At 38.5% G+C, this 23,350-nt stretch overlaps 1 protein-coding gene across 1 annotated transcript; it reads right to left on the reverse strand.

The window, feature by feature from the left end:
• Positions 1-396: 396 nt before the first annotated feature.
• Positions 397-21,589, reverse strand: ASIC5 (acid sensing ion channel subunit family member 5). The gene is made up of 10 exons (XM_077816157.1): positions 21,550-21,589; positions 16,848-17,154; positions 14,411-14,639; positions 13,129-13,251; positions 11,872-12,021; positions 10,379-10,526; positions 8,250-8,306; positions 5,090-5,258; positions 1,086-1,177; positions 397-587 (listed from the first exon to the last, which is right to left on the reverse strand). Exons 1-10 carry the CDS (start codon positions 21,587-21,589, stop codon positions 397-399), a joined length of 1,506 nt encoding a protein of 501 aa, XP_077672283.1.
• Positions 21,590-23,350: the final 1,761 nt, after the last annotated feature.

A 23,350-nucleotide genomic window follows, 5' to 3' on the forward strand; every position in this document is an offset into this window, starting at 1 on the left:
CATCACTTCTGTAATAATAATTATTAGGAAGATTTGTTTGAGAGTGATGGAGAGTGACCCTGAAGAGCTGAAATTATCTCTGTGAGACCATTAATTTAGCTTACCCAAACTGCAAGAGTCTTCAACTCCGTCAAACATGCAATAGTGTTATGTGCCAGCAGAAACCATTTGCTCAGCGACTAAAAATTATATTGGGTTATATAAAGATTACATCTCTCATTGTAAGAGAAAGAAACAGAGTCTTTCCAATGACTATTGTTTAGAATTCCATTGTTGCGTTATTTATAGCTGTTAAGTGGGGAAAACCAGTTGAGGTTAAATATCAATTTTCTCTTAGTATATTAAAAATGAGGGCAAGTTACAGGAGACAGTGAGGCTTTGTGCCTTGACAAGCCATTAGCATTCTTGTATTCCCTTCTTGTCTGTCTGCTCGTTCTGGGCTGGAATATTCCACTGGGGCATTTCTGGAGCTTTCAGTAGAAGAAAGATGCACAGCCAACAGAAGTTGGTGAAAACATACTCAACAATTTCTATGACTGTAATCATACTGGCTCCACAAAACAAACCAAGTTGGCCACCAACGTCAGCTGTAATAGAAGAAAATAAATGCATGTCAGCCTAAGCTTTTGGTTTAGTCTAGCAAGCAAAGAAAACCCTGCTAGGTTCCAGTACTAAAGATGCTAATTATATATAATTCGTCATTTAAAAAAAATTAACTGTTTTTGAATGTTTATGGGAGAAATATTCAAATATTCAAAATAAAACCTACAACCCAACATAACTCATTGTACAGTATTTACAAGTTTTTAAAGAAAACTTTAGTAAAAGTGATCACTGTCCCCAGAACTCCCTTAGGTACAATGAAGCAGAATATGGCTCTTAATCTCCATTAGAGGTACTGTCTATGCTACTGACCCTTTTAATGGGACAGCAGCACATTCTTCTTAGAACCTAAGTTCTGGAACAGTGATTGACAGTTGCTGATAGAATAAGGTGGACATTACTCTTGCTCAGAAACTTGACCGGAGTGTCTGGAAAAAGAATAGATTTGAAAGAAAAATAAATATTAATCAATGAATATTTACCAAGCAACTCGGATACACTCCGGGCCTTCTGCTGTCGAGTCATTTTGTAGTTCAGGTTATGATATTTAATGTCAATATACACAAGATTCTCCCTGATGACAAACACAAATATAGTCTAATTTGACAGTCAGTACTGCTACTTATTTCTGTCATTAGCTGTATAGTTAGAAATTAAATTCCTACTGGAAAAATGTTACAGGAATGATCGTCACTGTCAAAGTGCAATGAAATGAAACTGACAAAAATGAATTTGAGATGATAGGGAAATTTTCCTAGCAGTTGTCTACTAGAGTGTGGAACAATCTCTCTTGTGAAGTGCTGGAAGCCTGTCTGTTCATTACTGTGGAGGTACACCCAGAATTTCCCTCTTAAAACCCCTTTCATATAGTTAAGTCTGCACAGGCATAGGGATCCAACCATGCATGGATCAGGGCTGAAGACTGTATTATAGGGAGTAAGCCTGAGTGGACAAAGATATGAAGTAGGGCCCTGATCCACAAGGGTACTTAGGCACCTAAACCCCAAATATAGGCACCTAAATCAGAGTTTTAGGCTACAATGTGATCCACAAGATCAATGCTCATCTGCTGCCAAATGATGTAGGTGCTAAATTTTTCCACTGTAAAAGTACCTTGGTAGCCTAAGTTTTTGCCTCTGGGAATGTGTGCTGGTGTATTGCTCTAGGCATCTGGATGCCTGGTTCCCACCAATACATGAACCAGGGAAAAATAGATGGAGGAGCACCTATCTCACCTGGGAAGCCCAATCTAGTCGGCACACTCAGAGGCTGCATACCACATAGGGTCCAAAAGCTGGCTGGAGAAGCAGGAGGAGTCACCACCTACCTCATAACTTTTACCCCAATGGTAAGAGCACTCACCTGGGATGTAGGAGACTTGGTTTTAATTCTCTTCCCCCCCACCCCCATTCTACCCCCCACTACCTGAGAGAGAGGGGATTTGAAAAGGGCCTCGCACCTTCCAGGTGGGTGCCCTAACCATCAGGCTATAGAGTTTCTGGCCTAATTACTCTTAACTATTTATCCAAAATAGAACACCTTCAAAAAGCGAGGTTGAAGTAGCCCCACATCAAAATAGCCCATAGCTCAGGCGTGAGAGTACCGCGGCCAAACGTTTGTTTTCTGTCACTGTAGGAACTCCATCTCCCCAAGAGATGGGAGCTATGTTGATCGTATTCTTCTGTTGACTTAGCTGCATATACATTGGGGGCTAGATTGGAATAGCATGGCACTCAGCCCTGAGCACCATAGCTATGCCAGCCTAGGAAGTGTAGACCAGGCTACTTAGAGCCCCAATCCTGCAATGACTTATGTGCATGTATAACTTTTGTCCTCTGCCATTAGCCCCATTACTTCATTGGGGCTACTCAGTGTGTAAAATTAAGCACATGACTAAGTCTTTTCTGGATTGGGCCTATGGCATTACTCAGTGAGAATAAGGATATCAGAATCTGGCCCTATGATACCATAGTTAACAGGAAAGAGATTCCACATAGCTGCTAAATAGACACCTTAATCACAGAGATCATAAGAGTTCTTTCCATAATCACTGTAGATTAGAACACAAAAATAAGTGTTTCACTTTATTGAAAGGAAATATTGTTAAACACAGATGTGATCATGGTTTTTAATAATGTGAATTCTCTATGGAAACTCATGACTACAGTTTTTAGGTGTAACGATGTAAGGTAGCTCATTTACCCACTTTCACTGAAAATGAAGTATTTGCTGCCTAAGATTTTCTTCTGCAATCTCATCAGGTGACCATTCTAAACTGTACATGACATCTGATAATAACAATAAATCCATCTGTTAATGGATCCTATTAATTATGCTCCCTAGCATTACTGAGGAGTTGCTATTGTGTATATTTGTAATAAGGCTGTAAATAGTTAGCTCTACCCTTTTACATCCTCAAAAATCAATAGATCCCTACATTTGGTAATTTATGGTATGTACTAATTAATATATTGGCTTGATTCGTATTGGCTACGGACTTGGTAACAGAATAATTTTTGGTATTTTGACTTGGTTAATTGAGTAATTGCTGGTTTGTCTAATGTTTAAAAACAATAAAATAATTGACAAAGTGAAATACATAATGTTGTTGTGGACTTTTCAATGGCTTAATATAGATTTCTTTTAATAATATGCTTAATTCGCATGCCTTTTGTATGCCCTTTGTTCACGTGCAAAATATACGTTTAACCATGGTTTCAAGAACAAGAAATTCAATACTCTCACAAACAATTAAGCAACTTGGATATTCTATGGGCCAAAACTTCCAAACAATTCTTTAAAACATCTACAGTCTTTTGTGTATATAGTATCTGTCCATGCACCTATTCACATCTACTGCATTTTACTGTAGAACCTCAATCACAACACCAGTGTTATGAACTGGCCAGTCAAGCACAGACCTCATTTGGAACTGGAAGTATGCAATCAGGCAGCAGAGACAAAAAGAAAAAGCAAATACTGTGCAGTACCATGTTAAATATAAAAAATAAAGGGAAAGCTTTTTTAAAAAAAAGATTTGACAAGATAAGGAAACTTTCTGTGCTTGTTTAAATTAAAGATGGTTAAAAGAAGCATTTTTCTTCTGCATAGTAAAGTTTCGAAGCTGTATTATTAAGTCAATGTTCAGTTCTAAACTTTTGAAAGAACAACCATAACGTTTTGTTCAACGTCACGAACAACCTCCATCCCGAAGCGTTCGTAAAGCTGAGGTTCTACTGTACTTGTGCTTCTAATTGTGCTTACAGATATACAAACAGTTTTTATGGACTGAGTTAAAGACCCTTTGACAATTGGGTTCTGTGTTTCCTAATGTCATGTTCTACAAATTGTTCTCCTCTTCCAGACTTGAAGACTACTTTTAGTAAGTAAATCCAGTAAGAATTTATCAAAACAGACTATATCAAGTGCTTGCTCATGTTTTTCCTGTTACAAATTTAAGGAGAAATGGGTAAGATTACATTAGTTCATACATTTGCTAAACAGAGATCTTTATTATCGCAGAAGTGGGTGGGTGAGATTCTGTGGCCTGCATTGTGCAGGAGGTCAGACTAGATGATCATTATGGTCCCTTCTGACCTTAATATCTATGAATCTATGAATTATTGAGCTAATGTAATCTGTGAGGTTATGTAGGTATGTGATATATATTATTGGACCAATTGATAAAGTAGACTACACAAGCATCTGAAAGATCTCTTTCCCAAGTGAAGGTCTCCCTTTTGGAAAACTTGTATGTTATACAATATTTGGTAATCTAATAAATAGTATTGTATTATCTGCCTTATCTACTTTTTCTTGGGAATTGATACAGCGTCAAATATTATCTGAGTACTCTGTGTGAGGGGTGAATTATATTAAGCCTAATATCGATAAAACTCAACATTCGACCTGTAACCTTCAACCCACAGCAGCGAACAGTTCATTTTCCTCAGGTTTTACAGGTACTTCTACTTTATCTTAAGGGAAGGAAAAATCCTGCTTCCATTGATGTAGGGTGGCGTTGTGCCAATGACTTCAGTTGTATCAGGATCAAGATCTCAGTATTGCCTATTGTACAAACTCTCTTCCTGGGGGTGATGAACAGGTTTCAGGAGGATCACAGCCATGACATCTTTCTTTATGGCTAGGTGCAGGAGGGGTTCTAAACCTTGATGGCTATAATATTTCTAATATGGGGGTCACTGCAGGGGAAAATACCTGAGACCACTAGTCTTATAGGTTATCTAATTTGATACCCACATAGCAACAGGTATAAAACAATAAAATACTGTGTCTTGGTCAATTTCCTATGAGCATACTTCACATCTATTGCAGGCATTGTTCTTAATATTGTATACAAAGCAAGAGCTCATGTAACTGAACAGAGTTCACATTTTAGTCAGGCCCTGGAAATAAATCAATAAAGATGGCATCTGTAAGTGATCCAGCATATTCCTTGTAAAGACAAAGTTTTAAATAAGATTACCTGACGTACTCTGGACTTCTCTTCAGCTTCGTGGAAAGGAATTTTAAGGCTTTTTCATTCACAAAACTTGAATAGGTGACAGTGGTGGGATAATCTGTTTCTTCACAAGGCACAGGACAAGTGGAATTGTGGGTTCCCACCGTACATAGTCCCATTAGTTCTATGTTATCTGAAATTTCAGGAAAATGAATCAATACAATGTATGTTCGAAGGAATGTGAAGTTTGTAATATTTCGTTTTATACAAAGGAAGTTTGGGAAACTAATTCATAGAATTGACTCCAATAAGTAACATAGTTATTATAGATGGCTCTTATATGTGAATCCCAAAATATTTTACAAAAGTGAATGAATATTATTATTCCCATTTTATAGTGGTAGAAACCGAGGCACAGGACTCTTAACTGCCTGGTTTTTCTTTTTTCCCAAAGGTGCTCAGAACCTGCTATTCTCTCTCACTCCAGTGAGAGGCTGGATGCTCAGGTCCTTATAAACAACTTGTGCAAGACCACACAGAAAGTTCATGGTAGAGTTGGAAATGGGAATGTAGGACTTCTGCCACTAGGGCTCAAGGCTAATCCATTGGACCATGTCTTGCTGACCTTTTATCATGGAGTTTCTCTGTGTGCAGAAGTGATTGCAGGATTGGTGTTGATGGTCTGTGGGCTAATGTTTGTTTAGTTCTTGATGACTACCTTGCAAATCTCAGTAAGAACATTTTGACCATTTAATATATTTCCATTTTGATAATCCCATTGTTTTACACTATCTGAGAAGAATCACCGTTAAAGCACGGTATGTGCAACATTTTTTGTGTAGACAGAATCCGTTCTGTCTGTCTTATGCTTCTTTTGTGTGTTTCTACATTCTGGCATTGTTACTTGAAGTCACAGATATTCAGATCTGTATGGTCATTGTGACAATGAGTAATTCCACATGTAGGGTTGTCATTTTGTCATGGCAATTCTTAGGAAAAGTCACTGTGCTAGAAAACAGTTAAAATTGTCAAAATTCTATAGACAGGATTTTTAAGTCTTTTATACAAATTCAGCCTGGCACTGTGTTCCCTTTTATGCTGCTGGAATAGCATAAAGAAGTACAAGTTTATAGGATCTCCCTTGGCTCTCACAGCAAATGCTCCCCTACTCCAAGCGTAAGGTGAATTTTTCTGTAGGATGTGGGAGATCCCAGGGAGCATGGCCACAGCAAACTCTATTTTAGATAGTCTCATCAGTGGAGTGGCCAGCCTTTGCCCCTCAACCCCCTTTCCTGTGCTAAGCACACTAAAAAAATGTAGAACGGTATCTGGCCCTCTGACAGTGGTTTTCCTAAATAAACTTTAACTTTTCAATTTGGTGTAACTAACATAAACTTCGTTAGTAATTTTGACACTTCCTTGCCTTTTCTGCCAAGGTTTAGTGTGTATCAGCTATATTGTCTACATGGAGACAACTTCATGCATTCAGGGGAAATGGACTTGAAGATCTGGTCAGACTTTATTACCTCCACTGTGACCATAATATAAAAGTTGTTTCCCTGGAGTAAACCTTGGTAAACTCAACATGGATCTCATATGTGGTTTTTGTAGGGTTTTTTTAAAATAATAAATATTTGGCACTTATTAAATAGCTATATTTATTTATTTTATTTTAGCACCTGAGCATCTTGTATCCTAATGTGGAATTAAAGCTCTCGGTGAAAGCCTACTGTTCTAGTTCTTTGTGTCACTGCTATATTGTTTCTGAGCTCTTGTCCTATTCACCTTCATGAAACTCAGAGTTTACATTTATTCTATCTTTCAAGGTTCTCTTTGAGGCTTTCAGCTACTTCTCAGAATATCTACTGACTGAAATACCTCCTCCCTAAAATCCCTAAATGTCGAAGATCATTGATATTTAGGAACATGAACATTATGGAATCAATGCCTCCCTTAAGAGTGGTGACAAAAATCCAGCCTCAGTCATAATAGATTTAATTTGAGCACCACATGTGTCTGACACTTAGAAGCCTTCCAATAGAAGCAAAAAGTTGACCTTACTGGCTTTTTCTTACACTTTCATGCCATTGAGAATGAAGATTCAGTTCAGGTAACGATATACAAAACAGTATTGAGAAGGTGTTTTCCAACTCTGATGAGAAATAATACATCAGCTCATCACTTGCAACAGGAGAATGCACTTTGTAAAAGTGACTAACAATTTTCAAACCTAGTGTGCACTAATCATTTGCACATAGAAGTGAATTACTGTGATATTTAACAAATGTAGAACTAATTTTTGTTTTAGAAACAAAAAATATTATTCCAATTTAAAGTTTTTAAGTGATTTGTTAGTGCAATAAGAGTGTCTAACTCCCTGAAAAGGTATTTGTTTCCTCCTGCGAAGATATCTATTCATTCTAGTACTAGAAAGAAATGATAGCTGTATAATAGTAATAACATGTAACCGCTAATTTTTGGGCCCAATATTTAAAGTACTAAGCACTTCTAATAACCAGAGAAGCAGAATTTAAGTGCAGGACCCAGAGTAGCCAGACTGGGCTCTGAGTAAAAGTGCAGGGTATGGGCTAGTGATAAATCCTTCCTTCAAGGCCAAAAAACCCCTCTGAGGAAGTTTCTGCAGCACAATTGCTGGAATAGGGTTTTCGGTGAAAGGGTTACATTTACAAAGCCTAACATGAATAAAAGTGCGGCCATTTACAAATACTCATGAAAACAGATTAAAAATTTCACTAACCCTCTGCAGCACTAGAAATGCAAGAGCCTTGCACGAGGGCAGAAGACCCAAGAAGTAAAGCTGTCTCTAAGTAGAAAATTGAAGCAGACTCATCTGCAGTTTCCAAACTCAGAAAATGCAGAAATGCAAACAAATGGTGCAAATGAATAGGTAAGCAGTCTTTGTTTTTAAAATGTAAGGTGCCATTCATAACATGGGTAACGAGGTTTTTTAAAAAAAGACATTTATTCAGTGTCCTATTGCCATTCTTCATTTTGAGACTGTCTAATGACCTAACCATATATGTTCTAGTTCAGTTGCAACGTTGTATTCGTTTTCTTACCAATTTCTAGCTATTTTCCAGTGCACACTTGGAGCCATCTAATGTACTTTTAATGAAGCTCAAGAATAGAAAAATATTAATATGTTAATTAAACCGTTACTTACAGAGTGCAGGAGAAACACAATTGTAGAATTTTTGTAGGTCACATTCTGTTCCGTTTCCTTCAAAACAGTAATAATAATAATAATTAAAGCTTGGAGTATACAAATTCAAATTAACTACTTCACTAAAGCTAGTGGGTCAGTTTCTGCTCTCAGTTGCAGTAGTGTAAATACAAAGTAACACCTTTGAAATCTACAGCTTTATTCCACATTTTCAGTGACTGCAAGATCAGTTTGGTGCAGCACTGTTCATTGTTATCAACACAATATGGCACATAACAGAAAAACTTTGTAAAATTTAAAAATAAGAGTAAATTTCATTATAGCTGTGAGTCTATCAATCCTGCCTATGGACTTCAGGGCATCCACCCAATATATTATGTAAAACAAATATTTTAGGGAGGTAAGGTCAGAAACTTCAGTTCTTAATTACATAAGTAAATTGGGGGAAAGAAGTGAGGTGTGTATTATTTCTTACTATTTTGATTGATAGTTCTTAAACTACGTGCAAGGCCAGCCTAAAGACCTGGCCCCATTGAAGTAAAATTCAAAGCTCCTATTGACTTCAGGAGAGCTAGGATTCCACCCCAGTCTTATCCTTACTGGCACATCCTTCTTGGCCAATGTGTCCTTTTCATAGCTGTTCAGAGGCAGCTGGGCTTCTTTGTGCCTTATCACTTCAGTTTTTTTTTCTCATAGATATGCTAGATCTGTAACCTTGATTTCTATATTATGTAATATGGGTTGAGCTGGGGTTCTAAGGGCATCCAGGCTGCCTGATGCAGAGCCAGGAGCCAAACCCTCATTAGAGGGCTTCAGGTTTCCAGTTCCTGGAAAGTCCCGGAGTGGTGCATCTGACCTAGAGCCATAGACCCTACAATGCTGGGGTCCCTGGCACCCTGCCAGGCAGACTTCCGACAGAATCTTGGCTGATTCCATGAAAGTTTGTTGAACTCAAGCCATTCTCATGAAACGGTTCAGGTTTGACGAACCAGCATATTCCAACAAAACTTTCATTAGAAAATTCTGCCCAACTCTACTAATGAGCAATTAAGTTTACTCTCTACAGAAAAGTGGTGATTCAATAGACCAACACTTTCTAAAGTGGGTGCCTAAAGTTCGGCACTTTAATAAGTTGCCTGACTCAATGGGAATGGAAAGGCCTTTAATCCAATGTAAGTGATGTAATTCCCTCTGCTCTTAGCACTAAGGGGGATAGTCTTCTGATTTATTTGAGTGCTAGAGTGCTAGAAAACAGGGTGGCATGGAGTCGGGAGGGCTAGTGTAGGGATAGATGATCTGAGTTATAAAGAAGGGATGCAATAGTCAGGTTTCCTTTTCTTCAGCATTAGGAAATCCTTACGTCTTGACACACAAAGGTCTAGATAAGTTATTAGAGAGAATATACTAAATACAATGCACAGGCTAACTTCACCTTTTATATTATACATTTCCTGCTGCTGCTTACCATCTGCTGTTTAATACTGAAATAATCTGGTTTACGTAAAATCTATTTTAATGTTTGTTTTTTATGATGGGTGGTCTCTGTGTAAATAGTGTAAAATAAGAACTTGAACTAGATTAGATGAAAAATCTACACCCTTGCAATGTGTACCTCCCTGCCCTGGGGTGAATCTAGTAATCTGCCCAAAATACCCTTGTTGATGGCCATGTGATTCAAGAGAGTTCACTCTGAGCATTTTGATGTTTTGATCATAACACATATATTACAGTCCTGCTAGTCCCCATCAGCTGAGTCAAGTGCTTTAACCCCAGTGCTTTAGGGGTCAATTTAAAGACAAGACAGAAGCTATTACAGGTTTGTGGTGTAATCTTGGATGTTCATTAACATTTCCGGGTGCATCAGAAGAATGATGTCTGAGCAGATGTTGCGTTTAGAGCTGGTCAAACTTTTTCAATGCCTTTCACTAAAACATCAAAATTTGACACAAAAAATGAAATTTAAAATATTCATTAAAACTTTATTAAATTTTTCAACCTGTACTAACTGGGTTCAGGATTCTGAGATGACTGAGCTCTCTAAATGAAAGTAAAACTTGACAAGGCAGAATATTTAAAAAGAGCCACAGAGCACCTTTTGAAGCACAAATGTAGCATGTCTCAAAAAGTACCTGGAAGCAGAAATGGCAAACAGCCACACTTGTCCTGTATGTGCCTGGCCTTACATTCCTGCAAACATCCATAGGTGCTATAGATCTTGTGGTGCTGAAGTTTGATGTTAGGATTGCACTCTCCCCAAGGGTATTCTTGATTAACTGTCTTTAGATTAAAAAATAGCATTCTTTAAAATATCCTTGTCATTATTTTAAATACAGAGCTTTATCTGATATATTGTTAACTGACGCTTGAGTAAAAGTTAAGCAGAATTGCTGTAAAAAATAATCTCAAATTAGTAACAAAGTATAGTTTAAAAATCAAACTATTTTTAAAAAGTAATATAGCGGTTTCTCTCCGAGGTCCTGATTCTGCTGTGCAATCTGATAGCACAAACCCCTGGAGCTGGAGCTCACGAAAGCTTATGCTCAAATAAATTTGTTAGTCTCTATGGTGCCACAAGTACTCCTTGCTTTTGCGAATACAGACTAACAGGGCTGCTACTTTGAACCCTGGAAGATTGGGCTTCAGTAGGGCTCTACAAGGAAGAAGGGTCCACTCTGACTGGTTTCATTGCAGGATCAGGGACTTACTTCCTCTCTAAGAACTGAGTTCAAGAGTTGGTGATATTACTAGCACCTTGAAACAGTTCAGAAAGCAGAATTTCCAGGGTCAAATCCTAAATTCAGTGAGAAAAGAATTTGACTGTTGCTCTTTTTGATTTTCTAGCTATCTTGTCCACTGATGAAGGAGAAACACAAAACAGTGTTCTTGAAGAGTATTTTTGTTTTAAAATGCACATATATGCACATTTTGTGGTTTAATAGGATAGTGGTCAAAATACTTCCTCTTTAAGCAGGTCTAAAATATCTGTCTGAAATGGATGCTCTATGGGAATGTGCCTTCAAACAGCATCCCAAGAGTGAAATTAGCAGAAACACAGGGGAGTAATTTTAATCCCTGCAGAAAATCCACTACCTCCATGATCTCTGTGCGTATAGTATAGAAAATCTGCACTGTTTTCAGGCTGGTGTTTTTCAGTAAAAATTGTATGTAAATATAGTACGGTTGGGCACTATTTTTATTGTCCCTGTGACTTCTAGAGCAAATTTGCTCAGTTCACAAGTAAAATGATGCTTGTTTTCTAATTGCCAGTCCAGCCTGGGTTCTGAAAGTCAAGTTGCTTTTTATTCTTCATGCATCATCCCCATTAATAAAGATACTACTGTCTCAAATTATAGTAGTACCACTGTAGCACTAGCTTTCAACGGGCTTTCAAGGTGGAACTAAAAGCAGACATACTTTGGTCTGTATCATCTGCATTACTAGTGATATGGGGCCAGGAAAGAATTCAGCTTTTTACTTGTAAACAAAGAAAATTTCCTCTGGAAGTCACTGAGACATAATAAATACTGAACCTTCAAAATACCAATTTTACTCCCACTTTTCAGATTAGAAATGCACTTATACATTTGCAAGATAGGGACTGATCCTGGTACAAATTGCTTACCTTCTGCTGGCTGATTGCAGCGTGTGCACGCCTACCTACTGGTGTTGAGAAGCCCAAGCCATCAAAACGTGGAGGTTCTTTAGGTGAATGGACAACATAAATTATACCAGCATCAAGAAAGCCAAAGGTAGGGTCATCAGTGAATTGTGCCTGGTAGAAAAAGAATTCCTTAGAAAAGCAATGGCTTGATATGTATTTACCCTGTGGGGCTTTAAAGCTGCATCAACCATTTTGCTTGGATTTGAATCTCCAGTGACTGGTGACAAATCACCTCTGACAATTAAAAAAAAACAAGCTCAAATATAAAAGTAAATCAAATTCAATGTCCTTTGGTATCTAAGGTTCCTCCCAGTTTACAAAATGATTAATTTTTCTTCTTTCCTCTCCCCTCCTTAACTTCCAATGAGGGACAATCCAAGCTTTCTTCACAACCCTGAAAATCATCTCTTTACATGGCACTAGTCTTCATGTTCTAGCACAATTCTCATTATTCCCTCCAGAAGCTGCCACTGTTGCTCCTTACATTGCTTAAAAAGAAACACTTGGTGCTCAGCTGCTTCCCCTCCCTTTTTTTAAATCACCATAGATTTTTTAGTTTTCTTCCTTGATGTCATTTAGAAAATTTCCCTCCCCATGAATTTCCCTCCCCATACGGTTTTCTGTATTTGGTGGTGGTATCTAATGAAATCTGCCAAGAGTGATCTGAGGTAACCAATTTAGGGCCAAATCCTAATTGGTATTGAGTACCTGCAGCTCCCACTGAAGTCAACATTCCACACCACTCAGGATTTGGCCCCAAATGACTGTCTCCTCGAGTTCTGAACAGACTTCAATGGAAAATCAAATAAGTCAGTGAATAAAGCAGAGGGCACTACCTTGAAGATATTTTAAATTAGTTTTCATTCTCACATTACTACTTCTAGTTTTTGAAGCTGTAGCAAGTCCTGTATTTGCCCTTGGATTACTAATTTCATACAAGTCAAATGTAATGATAACCATTTGTGCAATTTACCAAGGGATGTGGTGGATTTTCTGTCACTTGAATTCTCAAATCAAGATTGGATGTCTTTTTAAAACATATGATCTAGCTCACTCCAGAAGTAGTGGGCTTGATGCAAGAATTAATGGGTGGAATTATATGGCCCTTGTTATGCAGGAGATCAGACTCGATTAACATAATGGTCCCTTCAAGCTTTCAAATCTTTGAAGCTACAAGTTAATGGATGTTTAGGTATATATCTTATTTGATGTCTATACCTGTTTGATATCAAAAAGTAAACTTAAGCCTCTTCCAGAAAGACTCACTCTTCTCCTTGCTGGAAGATCCATGTGATTAAAAGTAAAGCAGTTTCCGTATTCAGTAAAGACATGTTCAAAATCCTTTAAAACAATGAAAACAAACAGAAAAGTAAAAATTGAAACGAGAGAATCTAAACCTAAATTAGTGGGGTTGGGGATGTTTTATGGGCTAAATTTTCTAAATGATCTGCTTGTGATCCTGTGAAAATGGCCGTTGAGTATGTAAATCACTCATAGAAACAGTCCTACAGTATGAGATCTATTTGACAGAAACCAGCCTACGGAGTTCTGTAGAAGGACTATCATTCTCTATGAAATCTGTGGGTTACCTAGAGTAACCTTTATAGGATCCTATTGGTTTTAACCCGGTTAAGTTTTGCAGGATTTCTCCATAAGGAAATGGGTGATCACTTCCAAGTAGTTTAATTTTCAATAGATGATGATTAGTTCAGTAGCTGCTCCTTGTTTCAAGTGAATGGATGAAACTATAGTAAACTAGATGAGTATGGACTAGTACTTGCATATTACTCTGATGGTATTAGGGCTGAATAGTGTGACTAAATACTATTTAGCTGTTTTGATTGTCTTTCATTGCTTTGGAGTCTTAGCTACAAGGGGCTTGTTGTTACTGCTAATATATTTTAAATTAGAGTCAACACAACCCTATCAGTAATTCTAAGCATGCTGTAGGTTCTCAATAAAGGTTAGGTGACACCGCAAGATTGTCAATCTAATTTTGTTCTCACTTTACTGTAAATTGGGAGTGACTCCATTGAAGTACACTGATATAAAATACGTGTAAAGTGAGGTTAGAAATCAGGCCCTCTGTTTTGTTTTTGCTCAAAAATTCTAAAAATTTGACTTTGGCTTTCTTGAAGTATCCCTCTTATTTCTGCACGTAATTGATATGTTTTCATGGGAGGAGTAAAGCCCTGACTAGCACTTTGGCATGTGCTTAATTTTAAGCACATGAGTAATCCCATTGATTAGCCATGTGCAGAAACTCCTACTGAAATCAGTGGGAGATTTATTTTGCATATATAAGGGCTGCAGGATCAGGTCTTGTGAGGCACTTGAAAGGTGGCCTTTGAAAAATTAGACTTACCCACCACAGTGTCATTTGGTGATTCAGATTAGTTTTATTTCATGACTGTAGACAAGACCTGTAAACAGCCTATTTTTGAGACCATATCACATTTTAGTCACATTGTTACTCTTAGGATAAAAGCAAAAATATTACCTCCGGGTAACATGGCTGCCCAAAAAAATCACATTCTAGCAAAGTGCTGTTGTTGAGATAAAAGCCATTATTCCTGGTAAACTCTTTAATGCTGAAGTTTTGGTGTCCCTGAAGGAAATCCGTTAGCTCTTGAGAGAACTTGTCAATAGTAAATGTACGAAGAACTCCAGCCACAATGCTCCAAAGGAAAAAAACGATACTGAGGTTGGCTACTGCATGGGCTTGGAATCTGTAGGAAAGAGAACAGTTATAACAGTAGCAGCAGTATTTTTTCTGAAACTCTCCCCGAAACACTAATTGTCTAGTCCACCGGAATCACACCTTACTCTGCATCGCAATGAATGGATAACACAATCTTGTTTTTTATAAATCAAGTTACCCTGTGTGCCTGAAAACTAAGAATATCCCGGTGCATCACTTAGACAGTCTGGTCTGTTTACAGCAGTGTCTCAGCAGAAGAGGTTGTACCTACCTTATACATCCACAACTTCTTGGAGTAGAGGAGGTTCTAACCATCTTGCACAGCCGACATCCACTACTAGGAAGCCTGGTGGCAGGCAATGGTATAAATCATGGGTGACGATGGGGATCTAACACCTAGCATCAGTTTAAAAATCCTAAAATATTATGGGGCCTAAAAACACCTTTCCCATATAAAATGTTAAATGCTTTTATGGTGACATGAATTAGGGATTTGCTGAACAGCCATTGTAGATTTGAACTTATGGTGTTGAACAGAGAATAATAAGCCATTATTATGTGACTTATTCTGGGACTGCTATTTTATGCTAATACTAATATGAAAGTATCCTTATACTGCAGGATAATAAATGGATCAAATGGACTTTAATATCTAAAAATAGTGGGCTGGATGGGTAGAAAGATCTTGTTGAAACTCAACAAAATGCTATTCCTTCCTGGGTTAACTTTGGTTGTAATTTTACTTTTGAAAGCACACCACACCCATGACTGTCATTTTCTCCAAAAGTAGGACTGCTAACTAAATCCAGAAAGAAATAATAAAGATTGAAATGAACAGATGGGGGTTGAAGCACACTGACGTGTTAGTGGCCAGCTGTCACGCTCTGAATTGCTGATAACTTACTATAACATTCTGCAGCTATAGTTACAATAACTGCATTGTATTTTTATAGTATTTCCCACTACCCACCCTCTTCATGGTGCATATGTGATTACCTTGCCTACTTAGTTTAATAATTTTGTAGTATCTTTTGCTTTCTAAATGGGATTCTAGTGGTGGCATTGCATTTTCTGCAACACAACCTGCTATGGCTTTATAGCTGGAGGGACTGAGGGCCAGGGGAGCCTCAGACATCTGAGAGTTAAACCTGTGACTCATTCTGCTGGGAGATGGGAGACAGCAAAGCTCATTTCCCCGGTGGAACATTGTGGGGAAACGCTGCATGGGTTCTGAGATTGGACCTAATGGTTGCTATAGTAATGAGGTTCAATATACTATTTTAAAAAGTATCCAGCTGAATCTGTGTGAAGTATATAAATATTATTGCACTTTAAACTGATTTGGGAATTATGGCCGATATTTTCAAGTGTAGATTCCTGAAATGACTTCCTAAATAAAAGTTACCCAGTTTTCAGAAGTGCTGAATACCCATCAACCCACTGACATCAACAGGAGCTGCTGGGGCTCTGCACCTCTGAAAATCCAGTTTCTTCTATGTAGGATCTTAAAAAAGGACTTAGAAGCCTAGTTTTAGCCTCCCAGGCTTGAAAATTTTGGCCTATATGTTTGGTCTCTGTGATGGGATTGGCAACAGTCCCTTAGAAAAGATTACAGGATGAGCATCTGTCACCTAAATATACTTATCACCCTGTGGTTATATAATGTATGTACATTCTACCTGTCAGTAAAGTATGATTTCTGATGGCCCACACTGAGTCTGACACCTGACCTGAGAGGTATTAAAACAATCTCTTAAAATCTCTCTCTTCTATAGTGAAATTCAGTGTCAAAAATTCCCTGATTCTCAAATGTCTTCCTCTTCAGTTAAATATTTTACCCAGAACTATGGGAAAGAGCCTGTAGAGCCAAACTCTGCTTGTCTTATTTACCTAATTTGTTCAAATAAGTCAAGAGCTGCTCACTTGAATAAACCGAATAGGATATGGCCCTTAATGCTGAACAACATACTTTGCCTGTTGTATCCTTGAACTGTGCTCTGTGAGCAGTTAGATGTATTGAGTGCAGTAAGATGTTTAAAATTTTGCTCAGGAATTTCTTCTATTCAGTCAACTCCCACTAGCAGCATCAAACTAAGTCCCTGTCCACCAGGTTAAAAATTGACTGTAGGTTGTCCCAGTGTTTAGTTTTTATTTGAATAGATGTTCTGCAGAATAATTATGCCTTATAGGACATTAAAGAGATCTGTTATTGCAGCATGTATTTGATGTATCTTACCTGTTCAAGTTACAAAAAGTCACAGCAGGGAACTCAATGTTTTCCACATACTGAACTACTATTGAAGTTGTGGTTGGCCAGCTGAAATAATTGGTGAATCGATTCCAGATTTGCCAAGCGACAATGGTGATAGAGCCCAGGACCACTAACATCCACAGGACCTTTCGTATCCTGCTCCGGGTTTGGACAATATGGTGCAACCCATGGAATGAAGTGGACGTGGCAAACTCATGGTCAAACTTCTTTCTTTCTTCCAAAGAAGGCAATGGTTTCCTTGTTAAGTATAGCCTTATCTTTTCCAGCAACCCTTAACATTGGACAAGATAAGAAGTGAGCAGTAGGTTTTTTTGTTAAAATTTTTAAAGGGTAGTGATTTAAATGTTACATTACACAGAAGTTCCTCACAAAACAGACTTCTAATGCCCCTCCAGAGAGGAGTTTATAACCAGCTGGTATATTGTTTCTAAAATAGAAAGCTCCCTCCTGAAGGTGTTTTAGAATTCCGAGACAGTTGTGCACGAGAAGATTAGCTCAGTCCATCCTGAACATCCACTGCAAAGAGACACTGAAAAAGCAAGAGCCCTGGCAACAGAGAACACGAAATAACGTATCCTTATAGTTTAACTGTAGTCCTTCAGTTTAAACTAACAGTCTCTTCAGCCTGGCATGTTATGACAAAGGCTTAAATGGTGAGGTACTTTAATAAGGGCTGTAATCTGCAGAATGTTGCACACCTACTATGAGACGCTGAGCAGCTGGAGCTCCTAGTAACTTCCTATTAACCATGCAGGGTCAGGCCTTGAGTCTTACAAATGAGTTAAAAGGGGAAACAATATTTTTAAATAAATTTCCCTCTCTCATTATTGAATGTTTCAGGACAAAAGCTAGAAGGCTACAACCTCAAAGGTTAGAGCTAACTCTACATGAATTTTTCTTGGGTATAGTATGGTTCCAAACCTTTAAAGCAGAGAGGTTTTATCTTATTACCCCCAGCTTTTTTCATTGGTTTTAAAATAGTTGAAGAGCTACAGAAGTGTATATAATAAAGGACTTGAAAATATAGTAGTTACACAAAATGCTAAGTGTTAAACCCTCCTTTGAGGTTTTGGAATAGAGCCTTCTATCTCACAACATCAAAAGGAGGGAATTTTAACAATGACTATGTACAACAAAGCCCTAGTAGGATCAACAGTTTGCCAAAGTGCTTTAGTTAACGGTGGTTATGTGGAGGATATTGTATGCTAGCTCGTCATGTAAAATACAGAACAATAGTAACCTAAAGACGCTTCACCTAGAAATAATATTGAGGATCTGAGAATAGGTGATTCCCTCAGCCCAATCCATAACAGTTACTAACTACCCTCCCCACCTCCCACGCCCCCAAAAAACAACAAATCACCCATCCACCCACATAAACCTTATTTTAGCAGGAAGTAGGTTCAGTAGTTCTGCAGCCTATTTAGGGATGGAACGTTATCCCTAATAGAGCCACAGAAAACAACCAATGGGGTGTAAGCCCCACCCCCTAATGCCTCCCTGTGGCCACATTAAGGCTACCAGGGATTTAGGTGGTTCTGTGCAGAGCTCAAGGGCTACATCCTAGATGCACCCACTCCAGAGGGCAAGTGGTCATGGAGGATGGAGAGGGGTGAGAAATAGGTAGATTCTTGATTCTGCCATTAACCTATGGTGGCCAACAAGCTGGCTGGGCCAGCAGGAGGAAGTGAGCTGCACCCTTTCAGGAGTTGCAGTTAACTACTGTTTCAACCTCAGAGGAAGAGTGGGGCATGGAAGAAATTGTGACCATCACAATGCCTCCTAGATGTCTTTCTGAAAAGTGCAGCTGTGCATTTCCCCCTCTTCCTCCCCCCACCCCCATATTCAGGGCTGAGTACAAAAAGAAAAGTGTAGGCCTTTATCTTGGCTAAAGGCCAATATTTTAGTCTGATCCTAAAAAAAAAAAAAAAAAAAGTCACTACTCCACATCTTTACATCTTCTGGTAGTACCCCTGGACTCCACCATACATATGCTGGCAACTGTGTGCAGTATTTGGCACTGTGGGCAGAGTTTTCATAAGCAAGCAACACTGGCCTGTCTCTGATCCCATTGAAATCATTGTTAAAGATTCCATTGACTCCAACAGAAGTAGAGTTAGACCAATGCTGAGCTCTTCTGAAAATCCCAAATAAATGTTTATGTAGCACCTTTTTATTCCCAAGGCTCCTCAAATACTTTTAATGGTCTGAGCTAAATCTTGTTACAGGGCAAGGAACCCATCCTACCCTAGATCACCCCTACACATGCAGCCAGGCAGAATCTCTCTATTGAGCTCAAGTAAGTTTCTTGGAGAGATGTCCAGCTAACATATGGGACTTCAGACCTCACCACCACAGGTAAGTCGTGGTTTAACTTCTCCCCAAGTCACCATACGTGTATGTAGCAATTGGTATCAGTGGTAGCTGGATCTGCTCCTCTGAGCATAAGCAAAGTGAATTAATTGCATGTGTCTGCATCTGTTTCCCTCAGGTCACCATAAGCAATCCAGTCCTGGCTGAGTTCACAAAGGAGTCCTTATAACAGAGACCATGTTTGCCTGTATCTCTGCTCCAACCTGCTGCACTGGCTAGGGTTGTGCTTAGTATGTATGGTATCATTCACCTGTATATCATGACCGATATACTGTTACAAAACTCAAGCTACTTTATTCAGCAAAATAGTGTTTTATACGTCATGTGCAAATACGTAACATGCAATTCCAGTGCTGTACATAGCAACTACAATAAGCACACATAATACTGCATGTATTCATGTAGATACTTTTGTAATAATACATGATGTTACCAAGTATCTTAGAGTCTGCTCCTTCAGCCCTATCTCATTATGTGAGTAAGGGCTTCAGGACTGTCTTTATGTCACTTACAGATTTCTCATGAAAATACTATTTTAGAACATGATGGTAACTGAGCATTCTACAGCAATGTCTAAATATATTAGAGCAACCTGCCTGATCATATATTTGCAATGTGAATATTTTCATTTCCAATATATTGAAAGGAAGTTACAAGTATGTAATTCAGCACAGGTAAAGTGTTTTAAGATTTGTGTCTGAGTGTATGAAACAACATAAGTGCTAATGGTATTTAACTAACAAAATAATGGAATGGCTGATATGGGGCTCAATTAATAAAGAATTAAGAGAACAATAAGAGAGCAGGAGGGTGCTACGGTATGGGACCAATGGCTTTGGAGGGCGGGACGGGGATCAGGGATGGGGCAGGCTTTTGGGGCAGTGAGGGGTGAGGGCTCTGGGGTGGGGCTGGGAATGAGGTACAAGAGGGGGCTCTGGGCTGGGGTGGGGCTGGGATTCAGCGGGCAGAAGGGGCATCAGGGCTCTGGCAGGGGATTGGGGCACAGGAGGAGGGGGAAAGCTCAAGGGTGCAGGCTCCTGGCAGCGCTTACCGCAAACAGCTACTAGAAAGATGTCTTCCTCTGGCTCCAAGGCACAGCCAGGCGGCTCTACGCACTGCCCCATCTGCCAATGGGAGCTGCGGCGGCAGCGCCTGCAGATGGGGTAGCAAGCAGAGCCTGGCCACTCCTCCACGTACTGGCTGCTTCCTGGGAGCCCCCGACCCAGCTCACCTGCTGGAGCGCCGGAGCAAGGCAAACCCCGACCCCACTCCCCGGCAGAAGCTGAGGGCCAGATTAAATGGTCTGATGAGCCAGATGTGGCCCATGGGCCGTAGTTTGCCCACCCCTGTCCTAGTGCAATGCTGTGCCCAAAAGGGCTAATATGATCCTTAGATATATAAAACAGGTAACATTGATTTGCAATAGGGAAGTTATATTATCTCTGTATCTGCCAATGGTGCAACTATTACTGGAATACCTTGTCCAGTTCTGATGTCCACACCAAGCAGGTTGTTGAAAAATTGGAGAGGGTTCAGAGAAGAGCCATGAGAATGATGGAAAACATGCCTTACAGTGATAGAGCTCCTTGAGTCTATTTAGCTTATCAAAGAGAAGAAATTATTTGCTCTCACTTATGAAGTACCTACAAAAATCTGATAATAGAGAGCTCCTGAATTTAGCAGACAAAGGTATAAGAAGATCCAGTGGCTGGAAGTTAAAAATACACAAATTCAGACAAGAAATAAGGCACAATTTTTTAATTGTGAGGGTAATTAACCATTGGAATAACTTCTCAAAGGTTGTGGTGGAAAATTTTAAAATCAAGATTGGATGTTTTTTTCTAAAGGATACATTCTAGTTCAACTACAGATATTGGACCTAAAGCAGGAATTAATTCAGGGAAATTATGTGGCCCATGTTATGCAGGAGGTCGGATTAGATGATACAATAGTCCCTCCCTTCTGGCCTTAAAATCTACCAATTATTAAATAATGCCACCACTTATGGGGCCATTGTCTAGTTAAAACTGTAGTATTAAAAGATAAGTTATTACTACTTCTAAATACATATTTCCATCTGTCACACTCATTATGTTAAATTTTCATTACATCATTTGTTTCTCTCTTCTTCTTTGTGTATTCTCACCATATATGAATAAAACTTCGGAGCAAGCTTCCAAATGAAAGGAGATTATTCCCCACTCCCATTTTGGTTGTAGATGCTAAAAACCTATTTTAAGGCAAGTAAAGGTAAAGTATAAGTTAATGCATTATAATATTTCTTGTTACATACCTTTGGCATCAAATCCAATACATTTCCCAAACAGCTCCATTAGGCTGTTCATAGATTCAGAAGGGAGGAACGCATACATAAAGCTTCCTTTTCATTGTTGATCATTGCTAGTTAATGACTTTTATAGAAAACTAAAGGGGTGGGTATATTAGATGGCACACCACACTGGGCAATTTGCCTGCCTGTGTTGCTATGCTTCGCTTTCTAAATAACGTGAGCTGCAAAGTAAAAGAAAAGATTAATTTTTATGGCAGGATAGGGTATATAATGTTAAGTACATATAATATTGGGCAAGCAATAGTGAAGAGTCTGTCTTTGTGCTGAAGTACATTGCCTCAAGTGCAAATAGTTTTCTTTTTTAATAAATAATTTCAGTTAATAACAATTTGTTTCATTTGAGACTGTGCAATATAATGTTGTTGGAGTTTCCAGGAACAGAATACAGGAGTGCACAGGAACGTTTAAATAGTTTGGGAGCCCTCTAATGGGCCTCCATCTCTATAGCAGAAGCCAACAGAACCTACAGAGAAGCAGCATATATATGTAGCTAGACTTATATATTTATATATAGTTAGTAATCATGTTTATTTGGAAATTAACTGTGTCTGTGTGGTTTCTTCATTATTGTTAGTATTTATTTATGTACTATTTATTGTATTATTTAAAACCTTTTACAAAGGCAAAGTTACAATAAAACATTAACATACTCCATTTTACATAAGTGAGTCAGGATCAGATTAATATTCACAGAATCTGGTTAAAGATTTTGGCTTGCTGGCTGTTGAGCCCACCTCCTTTGAGTACACTTAAAAAGGTGTTCAAGTTTCTAAATCACTATCCTCTTTTTGGCACTTCTCTTATGCATGCATGTGGTGTGAAAGCTTTCCTGTGACAAGGATGGTCTATATCAGGGGTTCTCAAACGGGGTCATGAGGTCATTACATGGAGAGTTGCGAGCTGTCAACCTCCATCCCAAATCCCTCTTGCCTCCAGCATTTATAATAGTGTTAAATATATTAAACAGTGTGTTTATTTATTACGGGGGGTTGCACTGAGAGGCCTGCGATGTGAAAGGGGTCACCAGTAAAAATGTTTGAGACCCACCAGTCTATGTTTTACTATACCATAATTTTATAGAAGGAGGGGGGTCACATTTTTCCAGTAATGTGTAGTACAATTTCTAGCTGCTAACAATAAAAAGCAATTAAATTGTCAGCACAACTCATACATACCAAGAGCAGACATACAGTAGAACCTCAGAGTTATGAACACCAGAGATACGAACTGACCAGTCAACTACACACCTCATTTGAAACCTGAAGTATGCAATCAGGCAGCAGTGGAGACAAAACAAAAAGCTCAACAAAAAACACAGAACAATTCTATGTAAATGTAAACTACTAAAAAATAAAGGGAAAGCAGCATTTTTCTTCTGCATAGTAAAGTTTCAAAACTGAATTAAATCAATGTTCAGTTGTAAACTTTTGAAAGAACAACCATAACATTTTGTTCAGAGTTACAAACAACCTCCATTCCTGAGGTGTTCATATCTCTGAAGTTCTAATGTATTTTAATTAAGGGGTTCATGAAAGGTAAACTTCTCACGTTTGCCAATGTATATGCTCCCAGTAGGGGTAAGTTGTTTTTTTTTGTTTGTTTGTTTGTTTTTTGTTTTTTATCAGTTTTTAGGGATTTAGGAAATTTTAGGGAAGGAGATATTCTAAAGGGGAATTTTAACAAGGTGATTAATCCCACATTGTATGGATCAAATGTTCGGAGAGGGTATTCAGGAGGAGGAAGT

Source organism: Eretmochelys imbricata, chromosome 4 (assembly GCF_965152235.1).
Source record: "Eretmochelys imbricata isolate rEreImb1 chromosome 4, rEreImb1.hap1, whole genome shotgun sequence".
NCBI classification, from domain to species: Eukaryota; Metazoa; Chordata; order Testudines; family Cheloniidae; genus Eretmochelys; species Eretmochelys imbricata.

Excerpts from the sequence above, each read along its gene's own strand:
- ASIC5 (XM_077816157.1), bottom strand. The coding sequence starts at position 21,589 with ATGGAGCTGTTTGGGAAATGTATTGGATTTGATGCCAAAG. Across the intron at positions 13,252-14,410 it reads GGCAGCCATGTTACCCGGAG|GATTTTGAACATGTCTTTAC; the intron begins GTAATATTTTTG and ends ATTGTTTTAAAG. Across the intron at positions 8,307-10,378 it reads TTTGCCATTTCTGCTTCCAG|GAAACGGAACAGAATGTGAC; the intron begins GTACTTTTTGAG and ends ACTGTTTTGAAG.